This window comes from Plasmodium falciparum, assembly GCF_000002765.6.
Source record: "Plasmodium falciparum 3D7 genome assembly, chromosome: 4".
Taxonomy (NCBI): domain Eukaryota; phylum Apicomplexa; class Aconoidasida; order Haemosporida; family Plasmodiidae; genus Plasmodium; species Plasmodium falciparum.
The window spans coordinates 347501-367500 of NC_004318.2; the positions used below are offsets into that span (position 1 = coordinate 347501).

Genomic DNA, 20000 nt, shown 5'->3' on the forward strand with positions numbered 1-20000 from the left:
AAGAAATAAAAGAACAAAATGGTAATATTATAACATAGATTATACGAATTATATATTTTTATTTTATATTTTTTCTTATATTACTTTGTTGTGTTTTAATTTTAGACATATTAAAAAAAGCTATTATCGAATATAAAAAGGACCTTAAAGAGTTAGAAAAAAAAAATGATATTCTATCAAATGACAAAAACCAACTTCAAAAAAACTTGACACAATTAACAAATAGTTTGGAAGAACAAGTAAATGCAAAAATATTAAAAATATAAAAAATATTAGAAAAGAAAAAAAAAAAAAAATACAACTTATATTATTTTTTACCATATTGTTAAAATAAAAATATATATGAATAAATTAATAAATATATATATATATATATATATATATATATATATGTACATATTCATATTTATATATTTTATCATTTGCACTTTTTAGAAAAAAAAAAATTCGGGATGGACTAATTTAATGCTACTCACAAAAAACTCACGAGAAAATATCCACAAATCTGTAGCCTTTGAGGAACTTGAAATGAAGATAAAAGAAAATGGTAAAAGGAGGAGTGTACACACAGTTTTGTTTATTTATTATATGATAGGAATAAAATGGATATGTATATATATACATATTTATATATATATATATATTTATATATATATATATATATATATATATATATATATATATATATATATATATATATATTTTTTTTTTTTTTTTCTCTCGTTTTAGAGACACTACATAAAAATATTGAAGACTTACATCAAGAAAAAAGTTATTTAAAAAAGGAACTTGAATTGTTAAAAAAGGATCATATAGAAAAATTAAACGTTTGTCATAAAAAAATAAAATAAATAAATGATATAATATGTACAACATACAAACTTGTATTAATATATATATGTATATATTTCTTATGTGATTTATTCATTTATTTATTTTTCCATTATTATCTCAGGAAAAAGAATTAACTATTGGAACACTTAACGACCTAGTAAATTCCTCCCATGAAAAACAAATAAAAGCAGACGAACAATATGAAGAGATAAAAAAATTAATAGAAGAAAATCAAAAGGAATACTCTCAACAAATTAAAAAGAAAGAGGAATCTTTAGATTATATCAGAAATATCTCTACAATGTTACACAATAAATGTTATCCAAAATATATGATAAATTTTGATCAAATACCATTCTATCAAGCATATGACACAAAGGGTTCATACATACAAGTAAAAGAAAATATATATATATATATATATATATATATATATATATGCATATATAGACATATTAATATTTACGTTCCCCTTCGTAGAAAGAAATTCTTCAGAATGAAGAAAGGTTAGCAAACTATTTGTTTTCTCTTATTCAAAAGGTTGTGGTGTATTTAAAAGTGTGTAAGGAACTATTCTTATTTCAAAAAAATAACTTGGATAGTATGTATAATAAAATGAAAAAGGAAAAATTAGAAGAGCAGGATAAATACTCCAAAATGATTGACCTAAAAAATATTTGCGACCAGGTAGGACATAATTATATACACACATATATATATATATATATATATATATATATGTATGTATATTTTTCTTTTTTTTTTTTTTTTTTTTTTTTAAAGAAAGTTAAAATTTTGGAAGAAATAATTGATACAGCTGAAAAGTTTAAAATATATTATGCAGAAAAGGAAGACAAGGAATTAATGGAGGTATATTTCTTAAATATATACAACATACAAATGTATACACATAAATATGTATATATATATATATATATATATTTTTTTTTTTTTCCTTTTAGAACATTTTTCATATCATTAAAAACAAAATAAGAGAACTTTTTGTTAAGGTAAATGTTTATCTGTGTATAGAAGAATATATGTTCCCGTCCTTTATAAACAACAAAGTGTTCGTATTAAGAAATGTTATTCAACAATTTAGATTATTAAAAGAACTAGTCATCAAAATAATAAATATAATAACATTGATTATATCTATATGCCCATATAATAATGAAAGAATTATTTTAGAAAATTTAAGAAAACGAAATATTATAAAAAAGGAAAATAATAAAATAATAAATCATATGGAGAAAAGAAATGATGAAGAGAAATATACAAACATATCAAGTTTTGATATGATACATATAACTAATATATATGATGATGATAAATTATTTGTATATAATAAACAATATGAAAATAAATCTTTATATAATAATTTTTTTATTGTTGAAAAAAAAATACCTTTTATTAATTTTCTTCAAGAAAAAGAAAAAATTATGTTGTCACAATTCAATGATTTTACAAATTACCAAACAAAAAACAATCATATAATTCTTTTCATATTAAAAAAAATTCAGAGAATATTACAATACATTCCACAATCTTTAAAATTTTTAAAATCTTATATTTCATATCGTTTATGCGAAATAAACAGATTTGGAAATTTCTATATAAATAATTCTCCATTGATTACAAATTTGTTAGATAAAACAAATGAATTTATAAAATCCATAGAGAACTTTAATTATATTCATATTCATAATATTATTTATACAAAATTATCTTATATTAATTATCATACACCATACTTATATAAACAACATATGACATACATTAATAATATAAACCAAACTTTTAATAAAGCAAAAGTACACACATATGATAAATTACAAAAAAACTTAAAAGACCTTCAAAATTTTAAGAAAGATAATATACAGTTGAATATGAAATTATTAAAAAGTAAAAAGGAAAATAAAAAACTCAAAACCGTAAATCAGGAGGTGCGTCCAAATTTTACAATGTCGTATAATATATATATATATATATAAATAGATAGATATATTTATATATTTATATTTATTTATATTTATTTATTTTTTTATTTTTATTTTTGTGAAGACGTTAAACAATTTTAGGAACATACTCTTGGAAAACCAAGAATTGTCCCTCAACAATCAATATTTAATAAATTCCATAGATAACAAAAGAGAAGATAAACAATATTCAAATGATAACAATAATATTCAAACATATGCAGAGAAAATATACAACTTCATTTCACATACTGACGAAGGAAAGAAAAATTTTAATATAAAAGAAAAACAGTTAATCGAAGCATATATCTCCTCTTGTATAAAAATAAATAATTTAAATTTGGAAATCCAAAATAATAAACACGTAAGAAAAAATTATAATTTCAAAATATATATGTGTATATATATATATATATAAATTACAATGTTTACAAATTAATATAATATAAAATATTCATCAAAATGCACCTTTTTTTTTTTTTTTTTTTTTTTTTTTGTGTGTGTGTGTACCTTAGATTTTAGAAGAGTTACAAAACTTGTTCAACATAAAAGAGAATGAAATAAAAAACTTGAATACACAAATAGACACATATAAGGTAATATATATTTTTTAATATATGCCATATAAATATTATATCTCTATATTTTTGTGTTTTCTTTTCTAATTATTTAATTTTTTGTATAGGAAGAGGAAGTTAATATTCACAAAAAATATGAAGAACAGGTAAAAAAAAAAAAAAAATCTTTGACAAATTAATAAAAATGAAATAAAATGAAATAAAATAAAATGAAATAAAATAAAATAAAATAAAATAACAACGGTTATAATATAACATGATATACCATATAAGGATTTTAGATTTATTAATATATCCTTTTATTCTTCCCGTTCCCAGATGAACACATTACACGATTTAATTGTAAGCTTAGAAAAGCAAATAAACAAAATCAACTCCGAAAAAAATGTGAACAAATTCTTTATTATGTGCTCTATATGTTCTAACAAAAATAATATAGGTAGGAAATATAATCCAACATGTAATATGTTATATGTATGTATGTATGTATGTATGTGTGCTCATTTTTATTTTCATTTTTTTTTTCATTTTTAATTCTTCAAGGGGCTATTTTAAAAAACAGGAAATGCATAAAGTGTAATTCTTTCATTATTTTTATGAATGAATAAAAAAAAAAAAAAAATGTAGTATTACATTTATTGTTTGGGCCAATAATCCTTATATGTTAGTTGAATTCTTTTGCCTCGTTTGTTAACAAAATTTGGATCAACATAATCATCTGGTAAAGGAGTTTCCATTATCTAAAAAACAAACACAAATGAATATATATATAAAAATATACATATATATAAATATATATATATATATATATATATATATATATGTGTAGCAAAATCTTTCTTTTTTTATTTTCACCTTTCCAGGTTCGTAAGTCCATACTATTTCAGTTTCATCTAAATTATATTCCTCAGAAAAAATTACATTTCCATCATCTGGTAATAAATACTAAAATGAATATGTATGTATTATATATATTAATTGATTATAAGAAATTATTTTCGTGTCATATTCATATAGATATTATATCTAATGTTTAATTTTTATTTTAATATTATTTATTAGTTTATATATTGTTTATTTTTTATTTTTATTTTTATTTTTATTTATTTATTTTTTTTTTTTTTTGTGTTATACCAATAAATCCTTTAATTTTATCGAATTATAAGGTTCCTTATATGTCAACTTTGAAACATCAATTTGAAAAGGCCCTGGTATATTACTCCCCAAGACCTTACATTTTATAGAATTCATAGCTAGCTGAACGTGGTATCCATTTATATAAGCAGGACACCCAATCAATCCTATTATACTACATGGAACGTTTATTTCTGTTATTTGATTTTCTACTACTCTTGCAAACTTTAAAAAATAAATATGTTTCTCAACTAGAAAAAAAAAAAAAAAAAAAAAAAAAATGTCATATATAGAAATAATATATATATATATATATATATATATATGAATGTGTGTAATTTTTTTTTTTTTTTTCATTACTTGGATCAGCTTCCACATGAGACACTACACAATTTACTACCTTCCCATGAATATGTACTCGAAACAACCTTGCAGAAAATACTATAATACGAAGAACAAATTAAAATAAATATATATTATATATTATATATAAAAAGTTGCAAATAAATTATAATATATATATATATAATATATATTCTTTAGTCATTTCTTTTTATCACTTCAGATATATATATATATATATATATATATATATATATATATTAATTTACACAATCTTATTACGTAATGATAAATGGCCGTCTTCTTCTTCAAATGCATACTCGTCAATTAATTTATGAGGTATACATATTCGTTCCTCAATTCCATATTTCCATATAATTGCAGGGATATACCCATTTGCCTGTATTAATTCTTTTTTCTTAAATTTCTCCCAACATTTTGCCTCGATATCTACATCTGTATTAACCTTTCTATTGTTATTAAAATAATTTATCATCTCTCTTTTTAAATAATCCCATTGTTTATATTTCAAATGTAATTTATAATTCAAATTATACCTTTTTGTGTCATAAAGAAAATAACTCGTCTTTCTACTAACCAATTTATTAAAAAACATTTTTTTTTTTTTTTTTTTTTTTTTTTTTTTGAAAAACTTATTTATTATCTCATCTTGTATGAAAGTTATTCATATGTTGGTGTTATTCGTTTCATAGAAATATAAAATAAAACAAAAAAAAAATAATATAATATAAAATAATAATACTAATTATTATTATCATTATTATTCTTTATATTATATATATACACATATATAAATAAATATATATATTAACCAAGAAATGGTAAATATCAAAGCAAATGAATCAGCATATGCATTATTCTATAATTTTTTTATTTGTTTTATTAAAACATTTAATTATAATATTAATTATATAATCATAAAAAAAAAAAAAAAAATAATAATAAAAAAAAAAAAAAAAAAAATATATATATATATAAATATATACATATATATTCATTTATTGAAGAGAAAATTATTCCTTCACTTTGAATTTTTTTTTTTTTTTTGTTAATATATTTACACATTATGTATCATACACACAAATAAATATATAATATATATATATATATATATATGTATGTATAATTAGATTGCTTCCTCCAAACCGTACAACATATTTCTACCTTTTTCTTTTTTTTTTCTTCTTTTGAATGTGATAAATATTAAATGGTATATATTTATTACAAGTTTTTGTAGCTTCTAATTTGTAGGGACAAATTAAATAATTATAATGTTCCAAGGATTATGGTACCTGAAAAGAAAATAATAATCAAATAACATGAATAAATGTATTTACATATATATATATAAATATATATATATATTTTTTTTTTTTACCACTCATTTCGTAAAGTCCATCATTGAAGGAGCTCTCCTCGTGTGCATATTTTTTGTTCCTGCTCAAAGGATAAGTCTTCAAATTTAGGGGCTACAACATTTAAGAAATATATATATATATATATATATATATGTATATATGTATGTATGTGTGTATATGCCTGAACACATATACCCATTATATATTTTTCATTTTGTACTTACTGCTTGAAAAATTCGACTGTACATTCTTATTATCTCTTTTCTTAAAATGGCCTTTTCTCTACAACAAGATATTACCAATTTGAATACTCCAGTGGATGAGTTTTCGCACATTACCTAAAATACGCAGAAAAAAGTAAAACCATGAAATTAACAAAAATGTATATATATATTATATATATATATATGTATGTGTGTGTGTTCGCACAATTGCTAACCCATCTAGTTGTGTAGTGATTAAATTTTATTTTCGAACTTACCTTCATCTTCTTAAAGGCGTCACAACTTAAAGCTATACCATTGGCATGTGATATAAAGTAACAAGGGAATTTTTCAACAATATAATTATTTTGTATTTTTTCTATTTCATTCGAAGAATATATAAATAACTTCATATAATAGGTATCTTTCATATTAACCCTCTTCATATATGAATCTGACAGAAATACAGTTATTATATTTAATTGTATTATAAAATAATCTTCCTTTATTTCTGCTGTCTCTTTTGTTGTAGTTGCTAAAAGGTTATATCCTTTTTCTTTAATATCTTCACCCTTTTCATTAAATTCACCCTTCTCATTGTTTTTATTTATTTCTTTTTTTTGTTCATCCATTTTTATTTTATCCTCTTCCATCCTCTGTAATTTTTTTAAAATATTAGAAAAATTATTTAAAATAAAATTATTACTAAGGTTAACTTTTCGTTTGGTTCGTTTTACGTGTCTTATTTTTTCAGTATTGAAACTACCACTTGTGTTTATATTTTCTGCACTTTTGAAAAAAAGTAATTGTTCTGTTAAATTATTTTTAAATTCATTTTTCTTATTTTTTATTTTTTCCTTTATATATTCCTCATCCTTTTCTTCTATCCTCTTTTTATTTTCACCCTTTTCAACAAGTCCGATGGATGAAATAAATTGTTCTTCAGAACGCATCAAATTTGTTGCACGTTTTTTATTTTTTTTAACAGCAAATATTTCTGAGCTCAATATGGACTTACTCCTTTTTGTTTCAAATTTAACCATACAATTATTATTTTTTTTTTTAACAAAATTATATTCAGATGACATATTTTCTTCTATTATACTATCATTAGGAATATTCACGTTTATTTTTCTATTTAATTTTTTTTTTGCTTGTTCTTTTTTTTTTTTTTTTTCATATACATTATTAATATTTTGACAATCATGTTCATTTATAATAAGTTCGCTACTCTTCAAATATTTTTTGGTTAGAAAAAATTCTAATGTATTTCTAGAACAATTTATATTTTTTAAATCAACATAATCTTCATTTATTTTCTTTTTTTCTATTCCTCTTATCTTTGAGTTGCTAGAACATTTCTTATAAATTTTTTTTTCTATACTATTTAACAATACACTATATTGTTTATCTGAATAGTCAGATTCATTTATATTTTTACATAAATCTTTTTTTTTATTATTTATCTTAACAGGAGATATATTTTGTTCCTCTTCCTTTTGTGATCCTATAATACCTTTTTCATTCTCACTAGGAATTAATATACTGTTTTTTTTATTATTGATAAATATTAATGAATTTGTGCACAACTCAAAGGTGTCACTATTATTATAAAAATAAGAATTATTGTTATTATCATTTTCGTCTTTTTTTTCATTTTCATTTTTTTCATCATTTTCGTCTTTTTTTTCATTTACATTTTTTTCATCATTTTCTTCTTTTTTTTCATTTTCATTTTTTTCATCATTTTCACCTTTTTTCTCATTTACATTTTTTTCATTTTTTTCATTTTTTAGTATTTTGTCTGTATTGGAATAACCTTCTTCATTTTTATTACTTCCTTCCATTTTTAATACTCTTTCATAAGACGGGTGATCACTTTTTCTTTTCTCATCAACATTCATTATATTATTTTTTTTATCATCTACTATACATATTTGTTTTTCTTCTTCTATGAAACGTTCCGAACGGTTCTCATGTTGCAAATCAAATTTCTCCTTTTCGATTATTTCATTTTGATTCAAACTATCATTTTTAGCTCCCTTCATTTCATTATACTTAACATTCTGACAGTCATTATTCTTTATTTCACATGTGAAAGAATTCCCTTCTCTTCCTTTTTTATTATAAATTTTAATCTTTTCTAAATTTCCATTATTAAACATAATACTCCGTTTTGTATACATACCACCTTCCTTATGTGTATTATCCATAAATAAAACACTTTTTATAATAACCCTTTTATTATCATGTTTTATATCACTCAAACCATTTTGAATACTATCCACCTTATAATCACTAACATGTGTTGATCGGTTTATTCCTATATTTTTATGTATATTCTTATGTATATTATACTTTTTAATACTTGCGCTAGCTTCCTTTTTATTCATTTGTGCTTTATTATGTACCATATATTTCACAACAATGTTATTTCTTTTACATACATTATCTGATTTGTCCTTCATGTTACACAAACTAAGCATAGAAGTCTTCTTAATACAATTATTTTTTAATAGATGAGAAAAATACATCTTATTTTTATACTTTATCAAATTATCCTTTTTTATGCTCATTTTCTCCTTTGAGACCATAATATTGTTCTTTTTCAAATATGATTTTATACCCTTCATATTAAGTGCCTTATCTTTATAAATACCACTTAAATTTATTTTATTGTCACAATTTTTTTTCTTATATATACATTTGTTTATACGATAATTATTTTTTGTGTTTACTTCTTCATTTGCCTTCACATTTATTATGTTCAGGGGTTTGATAGGGAGTGGTACATTTTTTTTTTCTTCTTCACCGTTATTATTATATATATCATCCTTTTTACCATCTCTGAAATTTAATAAATACTTATTATTCATATATTTTTTAATGTGAATCCTATTATTTTTTCCATCCATATTAGGAAAAGGGATATAAGACCTACTACTAACAATAGGATATCCATACTTTTCGTCATCATCACTAACGATATTATTCTTTTCAGTCATGTTTTTATTTTTTCTGAAACATATATTCTGATTATCCTTTTTATACATATTGCATACATCATATATCTTTTCAATTCTTGAAAAAAGTCTTTTCTCTTTTTCTATTGCTTTTTTTAAATTTACGCAATTATTTAAAGGACCAATTAATTCAACCTTATAATTTACCTTAAATTTTTTATCCTCTTTTTTATTGTTTTTTGTTTTCTCTTCCATGTGTTGTAAAATTAACATAGTTAAAGGTATATTTGACGGAATGTCGTTTATGTTAATTATTTGCATATTATCCTTTTTATTTTTTATACGATTATCCACTTCTTTATTTTTGCTGGAAGGATTTTTTTTTTTTTCAACAAATACATGAGAAGGATAATTTGTGTTTTTTTTATTTTCTTCCAAGAAATTTAGAATTTCCATATTATCCACATTTATATCTTGTTTTATTTTTATTTCTTCCTTTATCGAATTATGTGATAAATTCGTAAATTTGTTTGTATCTTTATCATCCTCATTTGATTCATTTTTTATATATTCTTTATATGATTGTAATTGTTCCATATTTTGTGTCAAATCATCATTTTCCTTATTATCTATAATAGAATTCTCTTCCGTTATAATATTATCATATGGTATGATGTTCCCTTCCTCTTTATTATAATAAGAATAATCATGGGACACGTTATTATATTCCACAATATTATAATAATTATCATTATAATAATTATCATTATTGTAATAATTACTATATCTTTCTCTTTTTTCATTACACGATTGAGACGAATAATTATCATTATTGTAATAATTACTATATCTTTCTCTTTTTTCATTACACGATTGAGACGAATAATTATCTACATACCATTGATTATCTACTTGATTTGTATTTTTCATTTTATAATCATCACTACATTTTATGTTGTCACTACTATAACTTCTATTAGTAATATGTTTTTTTATTATATTCACACCTGACTCATTCATTATTTCAATATTATTTTTTTTTAATATTGAATCTTCTTTATTACTAATTTGATCCTTATATAAATCTGTATTATTAGTAGATGACCCAAAAAGTGTTTGAAATTTCTCTTTTATTTTTTCACATTTCTCTCTATTATTAACAGGAATTTCATTCATACTACATAGAAACTCCTTACTATCCTTCAATATGTTTGATTGTTTTTCTAACACATGCAGGCTTGATACATTAATTTGTACCTTATCCTTGTCATTCTTTTTATCATTATATATCCTATCCATTTTTTTATTTCTTATTTCAATCTTATTAATCGTCGACATGTCATTTTTTTTTTCTCTTTTTAATTTTTGTAAATATGATGTATCATTATGTACTTTCATTTGTATCTTTTCCAATTTTTCATTTTTTAAGTTATTCTCTACTATTATATTATATATGTTTTCCTTTGATCTTTTCGTTACACATAAATTTATTTCCATTTTTTCCACATTTAAACTTTCTATGCATTCTTTTTTTTCTCTCTTTTTTTTATTTCGTTTCCACAGTTTTTCCCTTTTTTTAGCTTTTTTGCTCAAAGCCTTTTCTTTCCTAGCGCTCCCCATGTTATATGATGAAAAACGTTTATGAAACATCACCTTTTCATTTTTATCGTATTTTGTTTTTCTTTTTCTTAATTTATTTACATTATTTAGGTTGTTTCTATCTTTATTATTAATACTATTATAATAACTAACATCATTCATACAATATTTATATTTTTTTTTATTTTTATTTCTAGACATAACTTTCAATTTTATGTCCTTCTCTTCAATTAAATTACAACCCTATAAAGACATCAAAATGTACATACAAGTGTATAAATATAAATATAAATATAAATATAAATATATATATATATATATATATATATATATATATATATATATATATATATATATATAATATAACTCATAAAAATAATTAAATATAGCACATATATATATAGAAACGTTTCATATTTGAGACATTTAGAAAAAAAAAAAACCCTTTAACATTGTATTCACATATTTTCATAAAAATTTCACCTTCTGGTTTGTATATAAATGTACAAAATTTCCAGGAGTTATATAATATTCACCTTTCAGCTTCTTATAATATTCAATAAATTCATTAATAAATTTATTCTTATCATATTCATTAAAATATGGGTTCTCATTATCATTATCAAAGGAAATATTGTTTACACCACATTCGGAATTATCAAAATTGTTAATATAGTTTTTGTCATTATAATTTTTCTCCACATAAAATTGTGATAATTTATAATCTTCTTCCTTAAATTTTTTTTCTAAATTAACTTTGTTTTTATTATGATATGTTGTTCCTATTAATTGACATTTATTAAAATTTCCATTTTTACTTTCATCTGTATCTTCTTCTAATTTGGTTTCTGTACATATGTCATTCCAATATAAATCAATTAGATTATCTATATATTTTTCCGATTTATTGCATACCTAAAAATATAAACACATATATATATGAACAAATATATGCACACTCAAATGTATAACACATATGCTTATATAAAACCAATTTTTAAGAACAAAAAATCTATATTAAAAAAAAACAACCTTTGTATGCTTATCTTCTGAAATACCTATAGGAAAAATATAAAAAAAAATATACATATATGTAACATATTGAAAGATCACATTTAATAAATATACATATATTGTATTTTTTATATACGTCTAAAGTTTTCAAATAAAAATGGGGAACAATCACTAAAAAAAAAGTAAAGAAAGTATATATATATAATATATTCAAAATTAAAAGGAATTATATAATTTTATAATCATATTTAAAGACGAGCGAACAAAAATTACTGAAATCATTCAACTATCAAAATTATATCATGTTCGTTTATTTTTTTTTTCTTAATGTATGTTGTTTAAGCAAACCTCATGATTCACAAATATAAAAGTGAGAAATACAATATATCTAAATTAATATTCTTAAAAATGTTAAAAAGAGAAAAACAATAAAAAACAATTATATATATATATTTATACATACACATTCCCTTAACATACACAAAATATTAAAAAGAATAGAACAATAATATTAATTATATAAAATGGCTAGAAAAAAAAAAAAAAAAAAAATTATGAACGTTCAGAAAATATGAACACCCATAGCTATTTTTAAGAACATTATAAAAAAAAAAAATAATAAAATAATTAAAAAAAAATTCATCTTATAAATAAATTATAAGCATAATATAGTACACCACCCAAAGTATAATTTTGTCTATTATATTTTAAGATTTCTACATACGTGTATTTTTTTTATTTTTTTTTTTTTCTTAAAAACAAAATGTTAACAAATATTAATCATTTGGTTATTTAAAAAACAAGTTGTATATAATATACAAAAAAAAAAAAAAAAAAAAAAAAAAAACAAATTAAATTAAATTAATAAAACAAACAAGATAAAAATTTATATGCTTTAATTAAATAAAGTATTTGCATTTTGCGCTTAAAAAATATTAATTATGGAATAAATTATTACATTAAAAAAAAAAAAAATATATATATATATATATATATATATGTTTATATGTGTGACCTTTCTTTATGTTTTTATCTGATACAATATGCTTAACATTTGTGGTATAACACTTTTAAAGGGTTCTGACATAAGAATACAATTTAATATGGTATGAACCCTTGCTATACAAACAATAATTATATATATCATTTTTACATAAGCTATACAGGTTAAATAATTTGACAACCTTCTCCCAACATAATATAGCAATCGTATGCTGTTTTTTACTTCGCTATATAAATCTAGCATTAAATGCTCATCCTTCTTGTATACAACATCATAAAATATAGACAGGAGATATCTTAACTTTTTAATAAAATGTGTACAACTAAAAAAGAATTTCAATTTATGATATGCATAATAATTACGGTTCAGGTATTTTTTTAAAAACATATATTCGTTAAATAAATTAGTAAAAATATTTTGAAAACAAGCATTACAATTAACAATAGTATATTTTATGTCAATAAATGTTGAAGCAAAGAATGTCCCAAATTCTTTATTAACAACAAATGGTATTGATTCTTTTTTATTTTTAAAGGTATTTATATACGTTACTTTTTCATTATGTTTTTGATTAATTGGATTTTCTAATATATTATTTTCAACTACAGAATTATAATTTTCTGTGTTCTTTTTATCTAACGTATCTGTTGTATATTCTATTCTAAAGATTTCATTACATATATTGTGAATTTTAGATACATCCTCAATACAGTTGTTCTTGTTATTTAAAATAATATGGTTTGTATAGGATTCTTTATTATTACTATCCTCCTTGTTACAAATGCTATACTTACATTTTACTTTTTCATTTTTATTATAATCATGATTATTATGATGATGATTATTATTATTATTAATATCACTATTATTATTATTATTATTATTATTATTACTAGTCATTTCAGTTTTAAAAATTTTATCATTTTGTAATTCTTTGTTAATTAGCATAGTACTTTTTTTTTTATGTTTTATTATTTTCCTTTTACTACATAATTTAATTTTCTTAACTTTATCATAATATTTTTTACGACCATATAATTTCGTTAATTTATATTTCATTTTTTCAATACCTGTTCGGTTGTTTTTATTTTTTGTTTTTGTTTTGATTATTAATTCTCCTTCTTGAATACAAAAAGATCTTTTGAACTTATTCAAAAAAAGTTTCCTTCCTAAGAAAAGTTTTCTGATATTATATAGTGGAAACTTTTTTCTTGATATCTTTCCATTATTTATCATATTTTTTTTTCTTTTTATATATAATAATCTTCATTTTAAAAAATATATAGAATTATATTATATATATATATATATATAATTACAATAATTAATATTTAAAAAAAAAAAAATTTTAATATTTTATTATTTAAAACGTATTCTTTTTTTTTTTTTTTTTTTTTTTTTTTTTTTTTAATTCAGATGAATAAAAATAAATAGCGGTTCCTTTAAAAAAAAATAAATAAAATAAAATGAAATATATAGAATAAATTGTTATAAAATTTATGGATGTATTTACATATTTTAATATATACGAACAGTATTATATATTAAATTAAATATATATATTATATATATATATATTATATTTATATATATTATGTATATATGATTATAATTTATTTATACGTAGTAAAATACATAATTAAATATTTATATACTTTATAATTTTTATTTATCTGATATTTTTATAATTTTTCTTTATTATATAATATTTTGTTTTCTCTTATTTCTTAAAAGTTATTACGTTAAAAAAAAAAAATAAAAAAAGAATAGTTATGTTCACATTTTCTTCCTTTAAAAAGGTAGCAAATAAATAAATATAAATATGTAAATATATATATATATATATATATATATATATATGCACGATAAAATATATATTATATATAAATGTATGCTCATATATGTACATTTATTTCTTTCCATAAATATATTTTTCCAGGTTTTATTAGGGGTGACATTTGCCAATGTTAGTGTTATAGGTAGCTGTTTTTATATATATAAAAAGAATAGACCTTTGAATGATGAAACCTTAGAAGTACCGAATGAAAATTTTCGTATAAGGATATTCGATACTTTAGCAAAAGAATATGATGAGAAAAATGATTTTATAGAAAAGATTACTAGTATAAATAAATATCGAAGAAAAAATTTTAGAAAAATTCGAGGAATAGTATTAGAGATTGGTGCTGGTTCTGGTCGTAATATTTCATATTTAAAAAATGTTGATGTATTAGTATGCGTTGAAAAAAGTGAAGAAATGTGTAAAGTATTAAAAAATAAGGTTGATAAAATAAAACCACCTTTCTCTGTATATATAATAAAAGATGATATTAAAAATAAAATATTCAAACCTAATATTTTTGATAATGTTATTTCGTCCTTTACCTTATGTTCATTAGAATATGTAAATGAAAGCTTACAAAATATTTATAATGTTATGAAAAGTAACGGGAAGTTTTATCTTATAGAAAGAGGAATCATATATCACAAAACACTTCGATATGTTTTGGAAAAATTGAAACTATATCCTAATAAAAAAATTCCTTGGGAATATGGTTATTATGAAAATAGATATCCTATAGATATTTTAAAAAATAATAACTTCTCCATAATTTTTAAAGTTATCAAAAATGCTGGAAGTATTTATGTACTCATAGCCAAAAAAAATAAATATAACAATAATAACAATAATAATAATATCCCTTTAAATGATCATAATATAATAAAACCAAACATAAATAAAGTCATCAGTAATGACCAACATGTGAATAAAAACCATCAAGATAATTCACAAAAAACACAAAGTATTAATACAATATCAAAGGTTTCTAAAAAGAATTTTGATATTCATGATATATTATATAAACCTAATATGGTTACCAATATATATCATTCGTATATCTTTGAGAAATAATTAATAAAAAATTTTAAAAAATAAATAAAATAAAAAAAAAAGTATATGTTAACCATGAAATGGTTCTAATTATATATAATATGAACATACAAAAACAAGTATTTAAAAAAAAAAAAAAAAATGAATATAAACAATTTCTTCATATTACTCGTCACCCTATAAAAGTTTTAAATCTCCAGTTATTTTATTCACAATTTCATCAGGTACTAAAAAAAAAAAAATAATAAAATAAAATAAGGCAAATAAATAAATATAAAAAAATAAATGTGATTATATAATTATAATGATATTTCTTTAGAGGAATAAATAAATAAATATATATATATATATATATATATATTATGTAAATGTTAATAAAATACCTGGTTCGATAGCAATGACTGTTTCTGTATTAGGTTCAATTTGTGTGCGCCCCTTAAATAAAAGAAAAAATAAAAATAAATAAATATATATTATATATATATGTATTAAATAATAGGAAGAAAAAGAAAAAAAAAAAATTATAAACGTGAAAAAAGTATAAACGTATACATAAAATATATAAACTTTATAGGAATCCTTATTTATACATCATGAATAAAAAAAGAAAACTCATTTTTTTTCCTTGTTTTATTTTTTACCGCATCAACAATTATGGACGTTATAAGATTCTCCTTTTGAGCTTTGCTTTCTATTTCAAACATTTCTTCTAAGCTCTAAAATCAAAAAAAATATAGAAAATCATTAAAACGAAATATGTATAATATTAGGAATTACACACAAAAAAAAGGGAATAATAATTATAAAATATAATAAAAAAATAATATAAAATAAAATAGCAGAATGGATGTAATATATATATATATATATATATATATATATATATATATATTTATTTATTTATTTAATTATTTATTATTTATTTTTTTTTTTTTTTTTCATGTATTCATTTTTTTGCATCATATATTATATTACTGATATTTTAAGAACAATTTTTTTTTGTCCAGTTTTTTTCCACACATCAAAATAGGTTAAACTATTTTTTTGTTGTAATTCATCTTTAATTTTGTTATTTCTTTTTAAAATTTTTTCATATACGGATAGGCAAGCGTGACAACATTGTGAGCATATTTTCCCCTTTGTCATTTTGATATCTTTAATGAATAAATGAAGGAGTAAAAAATATAGGTGATAAGTGAAAATTAAATTATAAATATGAAATATATAATAAAATAAAAATTATAACTAAAAAGATGTCACATATATATATTATTATATTTTTCTTTTCCAAAACTTACCCGTTCTTACACAAAAAACCATCTTACAGTCAGTTTTGTATTTTAAATCGAACGTCTCACAAACCTCCTTTATTTTTATCACTTTTTTCTTCATACTTTTATAGTAATTTATTACTAACCCAAGGATGAGTCCACACAAAAAAGCAACGAACAACGCAATGTTGTCATATTTCTCATATTGTAAATTGTTTATTACTTTATTATCAGAACTCATAAGTTCGAATTACTTAAATATTGATTTTTTTAAAATTGAAGAACAAATTATAATTATATCTAAAATAAAAAAAAAAACTAATTTTGCTTTGGCTAGGTGTAGAAAAAAAAAAAAAAAAAAAAAAAAAAAAAAAGCTAGCTATATTTAAACAGACAGAAAAAAAAAAAATATATTATAATGAAGGAAAATAATTTATTCAGTTATTTATAAATACAAAAAATTCTCTCTATATATATGTTTCATTTTTTTTTTTAGATTAATTGATTTATATTTTTGTATTTCTCAATATACTCTAAAATACTTTTAGGTTATGAAAGATAATAAAGAAATATTCGTTTTTTACATTATTTAAAAATTTGCAATATATAAAAATAACAAGTTTTTTTTTTTTTTCTATGATATATATGTAAAATATTTGGAAATTGGTTCTTCTATTTTTTGCAAAATATATATTATAGTTCTCTCTTATATTTTTTTAGAACCTTACATTCTTTTGTATATATCATTTCGAACTTTAGTAAGGTTTAAAAAACATAAAAAAAAAAAATTATAAATAATGAATATTATATATATATATATATATATATATATTTGCTTTTTTATTTTATTTCTTAAGAACACTGATTAACATTACCTTTATTATTAATTACTATACAAATTAATAATTCATACGTAATATAAATAAAATATACATTTAATATATGTTAATATTATAATAATTATTATTCCTATATTATTATATATATATATTATTTTTTCCCCCACATTATGCTATATACTCTGTAGTAATAATATTACCATGTTATTTATTTTTTTTATACCTTATTCAAAAAAAAAAAAAAAAAAAAAAAAAAAAAAAAAATAATGCTTACTATAAATATGGTCCAATCATAATAAAGTATATAAAATATATATATATATATATATATATATATATTTTTTTTTTTTTTTTTCCATTTATCCTTTTTTAAAAAAACCCTAAAAAAATTTGTTCTTCTATATTTATTTGTTTATATTTTTTTATATCACAAAATATAGTAATATCTATCATTTTTTATTATAATATTTTTTTCTTTATTTATTTTTAATGCAATCATAATTTATTTTATATGGAGTAATATTTTTTAAGTTGAAATTTTTTTTTTTTTTTTTTTTAATGCATTCTTAGCAAAATTAAGGATGTTATTAACAAAATATATTTTTAAATGGGACATAAAAAATAAAATATACATATAAATATATTTGTATATATATATATATATATATTTTTTCAAATTAAGCAAAAATAATATTTATTTAGAATTATAAAATATAAAGAAATATAGATATATATCTCTATAATTATGAATAACCTTTAAGAACCATCATATTTAAGTATACTATATTTATAATATTTTATATAATTTCATTTTTCCCTCTTAAGTAAAAAATATTATGCAAATATAATGTTTTTTACAAGTAAGTTTTTATTTAATAAAAATGTAAATAATGATGAAACGTTCGACAGTAGAAGTAAACACAGTGGTGATGAAGAGGACGAAGGGTATGACAAAAGTGATATAAAAGAAGAGAATAATAATATAAAGAAAAAACACAATAGTAAAAAGAAAGAAAAAAGGAAAGATGGACATAAAAATAAAGATACGAATATAGATTTGAATGCTGATACTGATAAAAATAAAAATAAAAATACGAAGAAATTAAGTCAAGAATTAGAAAATATTAATAAAGAAAAGAAAAAGGTTCATTTTGAAGAAGATGAAATAACATCAGAAGAGTTATTAAATTATTTTATTAAATCATATAAAAATAAAATAAATATAGAGAATGATGAATTATGTCAAATATTAACAGGAAAGAAATATTATGATATTGAGCGACTAGCTAAAAATGCAACAGAAATAACACAATATGATTTGAAGAATAAAAATATTCAAAAAAATAAACAATCCTATTGTAAAACATGTGGATATATATATAATTATGATGATTATATGTATTTATTTATGAAATATTTTCAATTATTAAATATTAAAAATCATAATGAATTTTCATATGATATTATTAAGTGTATATATTGTGGATCAGTATTGGGAGATATAGAAATATTATTTAACCAGTTTAATAATAATGAAAATTATATAGAATTATATTCTTATAGGGAAAAATATATATTCGATAAAAATAAAAAGGATTATTGGAAAAATAAAATTACATCATTTAATAAAAATACATCATTATTTAAAGAAGAAGAAAAAACTGCATATAACATCACATATGAAAAATGTTTAGATTGTGGAAATGACTTTTTACATTTTATAAATATACAAACAAGAAGTGCAGATGAAGGATCAACGATTATTTATTTCTGTCCAAATTGTAAAAAGCAAACAACAGTTAATAATTAACGAATTAAATGGATTAATATATATATGTATATTTACATTTATATTTCTTATATTTATTTCTAATGTATTTTATGCTCAATTATTAGAATAATTAAATTAATTATTAAAGCTTATATATATATTATATATTTTATTTTTTCAAGTGTATAAATTTTTTAT

General features: G+C 19.7%; 7 protein-coding genes across 7 annotated transcripts in view; 3 read left to right on the top strand and 4 right to left on the bottom strand.

Annotated features, from left to right (window-relative positions):
• Positions 1–3999, top strand: part of PF3D7_0406700 (conserved Plasmodium protein, unknown function) — a gene marked incomplete at both ends in the record, with an annotated part of 4042 nt that extends 43 nt beyond the window's left edge. The window contains 13 exons of the mRNA XM_024473361.1: positions 1–21; positions 106–239; positions 436–547; positions 730–827; positions 956–1228; positions 1315–1521; positions 1618–1704; positions 1797–2780; positions 2899–3177; positions 3329–3409; positions 3499–3537; positions 3710–3830; positions 3935–3999. The exon at positions 1–21 is cut by the window's left edge and continues 43 nt beyond it. Of these exons, the coding sequence (XP_024328942.1) occupies positions 1–21; positions 106–239; positions 436–547; positions 730–827; positions 956–1228; positions 1315–1521; positions 1618–1704; positions 1797–2780; positions 2899–3177; positions 3329–3409; positions 3499–3537; positions 3710–3830; positions 3935–3999 (2501 nt within the window). The remainder of the gene's footprint in view (positions 22–105; positions 240–435; positions 548–729; positions 828–955; positions 1229–1314; positions 1522–1617; positions 1705–1796; positions 2781–2898; positions 3178–3328; positions 3410–3498; positions 3538–3709; positions 3831–3934) is intronic.
• Positions 4000–4026: 27 nt separating this feature from the next.
• On the bottom strand, positions 4027–5483 carry PF3D7_0406800 (ribosomal protein L25, putative; the record flags this gene model as incomplete). Its single annotated transcript, XM_001351346.1, has 5 exons — positions 4027–4131; positions 4247–4336; positions 4526–4776; positions 4886–4966; positions 5150–5483. 5 exons carry the CDS (start codon positions 5481–5483, stop codon positions 4027–4029), a joined length of 861 nt encoding a protein of 286 aa, XP_001351382.1.
• Positions 5484–6154: 671 nt separating this feature from the next.
• PF3D7_0406900 (conserved Plasmodium protein, unknown function) lies at positions 6155–12378 on the bottom strand (the record flags this gene model as incomplete). The annotated part of the gene is made up of 8 exons (XM_002808598.1): positions 6155–6180; positions 6267–6357; positions 6471–6584; positions 6728–11254; positions 11495–11926; positions 12044–12069; positions 12162–12196; positions 12374–12378. 8 exons carry the CDS (start codon positions 12376–12378, stop codon positions 6155–6157), a joined length of 5256 nt encoding a protein of 1751 aa, XP_002808644.1.
• Positions 12379–13046: 668 nt separating this feature from the next.
• PF3D7_0407000 (conserved Plasmodium protein, unknown function) lies at positions 13047–14264 on the bottom strand (the record flags this gene model as incomplete). The annotated part of the gene is made up of 1 exon (XM_001351348.1): positions 13047–14264. The coding sequence occupies one exon, from the start codon at positions 14262–14264 to the stop codon at positions 13047–13049; it is 1218 nt and encodes a 405-aa protein (XP_001351384.1).
• Positions 14265–14800: 536 nt separating this feature from the next.
• Positions 14801–15942, top strand: PF3D7_0407100 (methyltransferase, putative; the record flags this gene model as incomplete). The annotated part of the gene is made up of 2 exons (XM_002808599.1): positions 14801–14827; positions 14968–15942. The coding sequence occupies 2 exons, from the start codon at positions 14801–14803 to the stop codon at positions 15940–15942; spliced, it is 1002 nt and encodes a 333-aa protein (XP_002808645.1).
• Positions 15943–16098: 156 nt separating this feature from the next.
• On the bottom strand, positions 16099–17433 carry PF3D7_0407200 (peptidyl-tRNA hydrolase 2, putative; the record flags this gene model as incomplete). The annotated part of the gene is made up of 5 exons (XM_001351350.1): positions 16099–16148; positions 16305–16356; positions 16563–16637; positions 16897–17075; positions 17220–17433. 5 exons carry the CDS (start codon positions 17431–17433, stop codon positions 16099–16101), a joined length of 570 nt encoding a protein of 189 aa, XP_001351386.1.
• Positions 17434–18878: 1445 nt separating this feature from the next.
• PF3D7_0407300 (transcription factor, putative) lies at positions 18879–19841 on the top strand (the record flags this gene model as incomplete). Its single annotated transcript, XM_001351351.1, has 1 exon — positions 18879–19841. The coding sequence occupies one exon, from the start codon at positions 18879–18881 to the stop codon at positions 19839–19841; it is 963 nt and encodes a 320-aa protein (XP_001351387.1).
• Between the last annotated feature and the right edge of the window lie 159 nt (positions 19842–20000).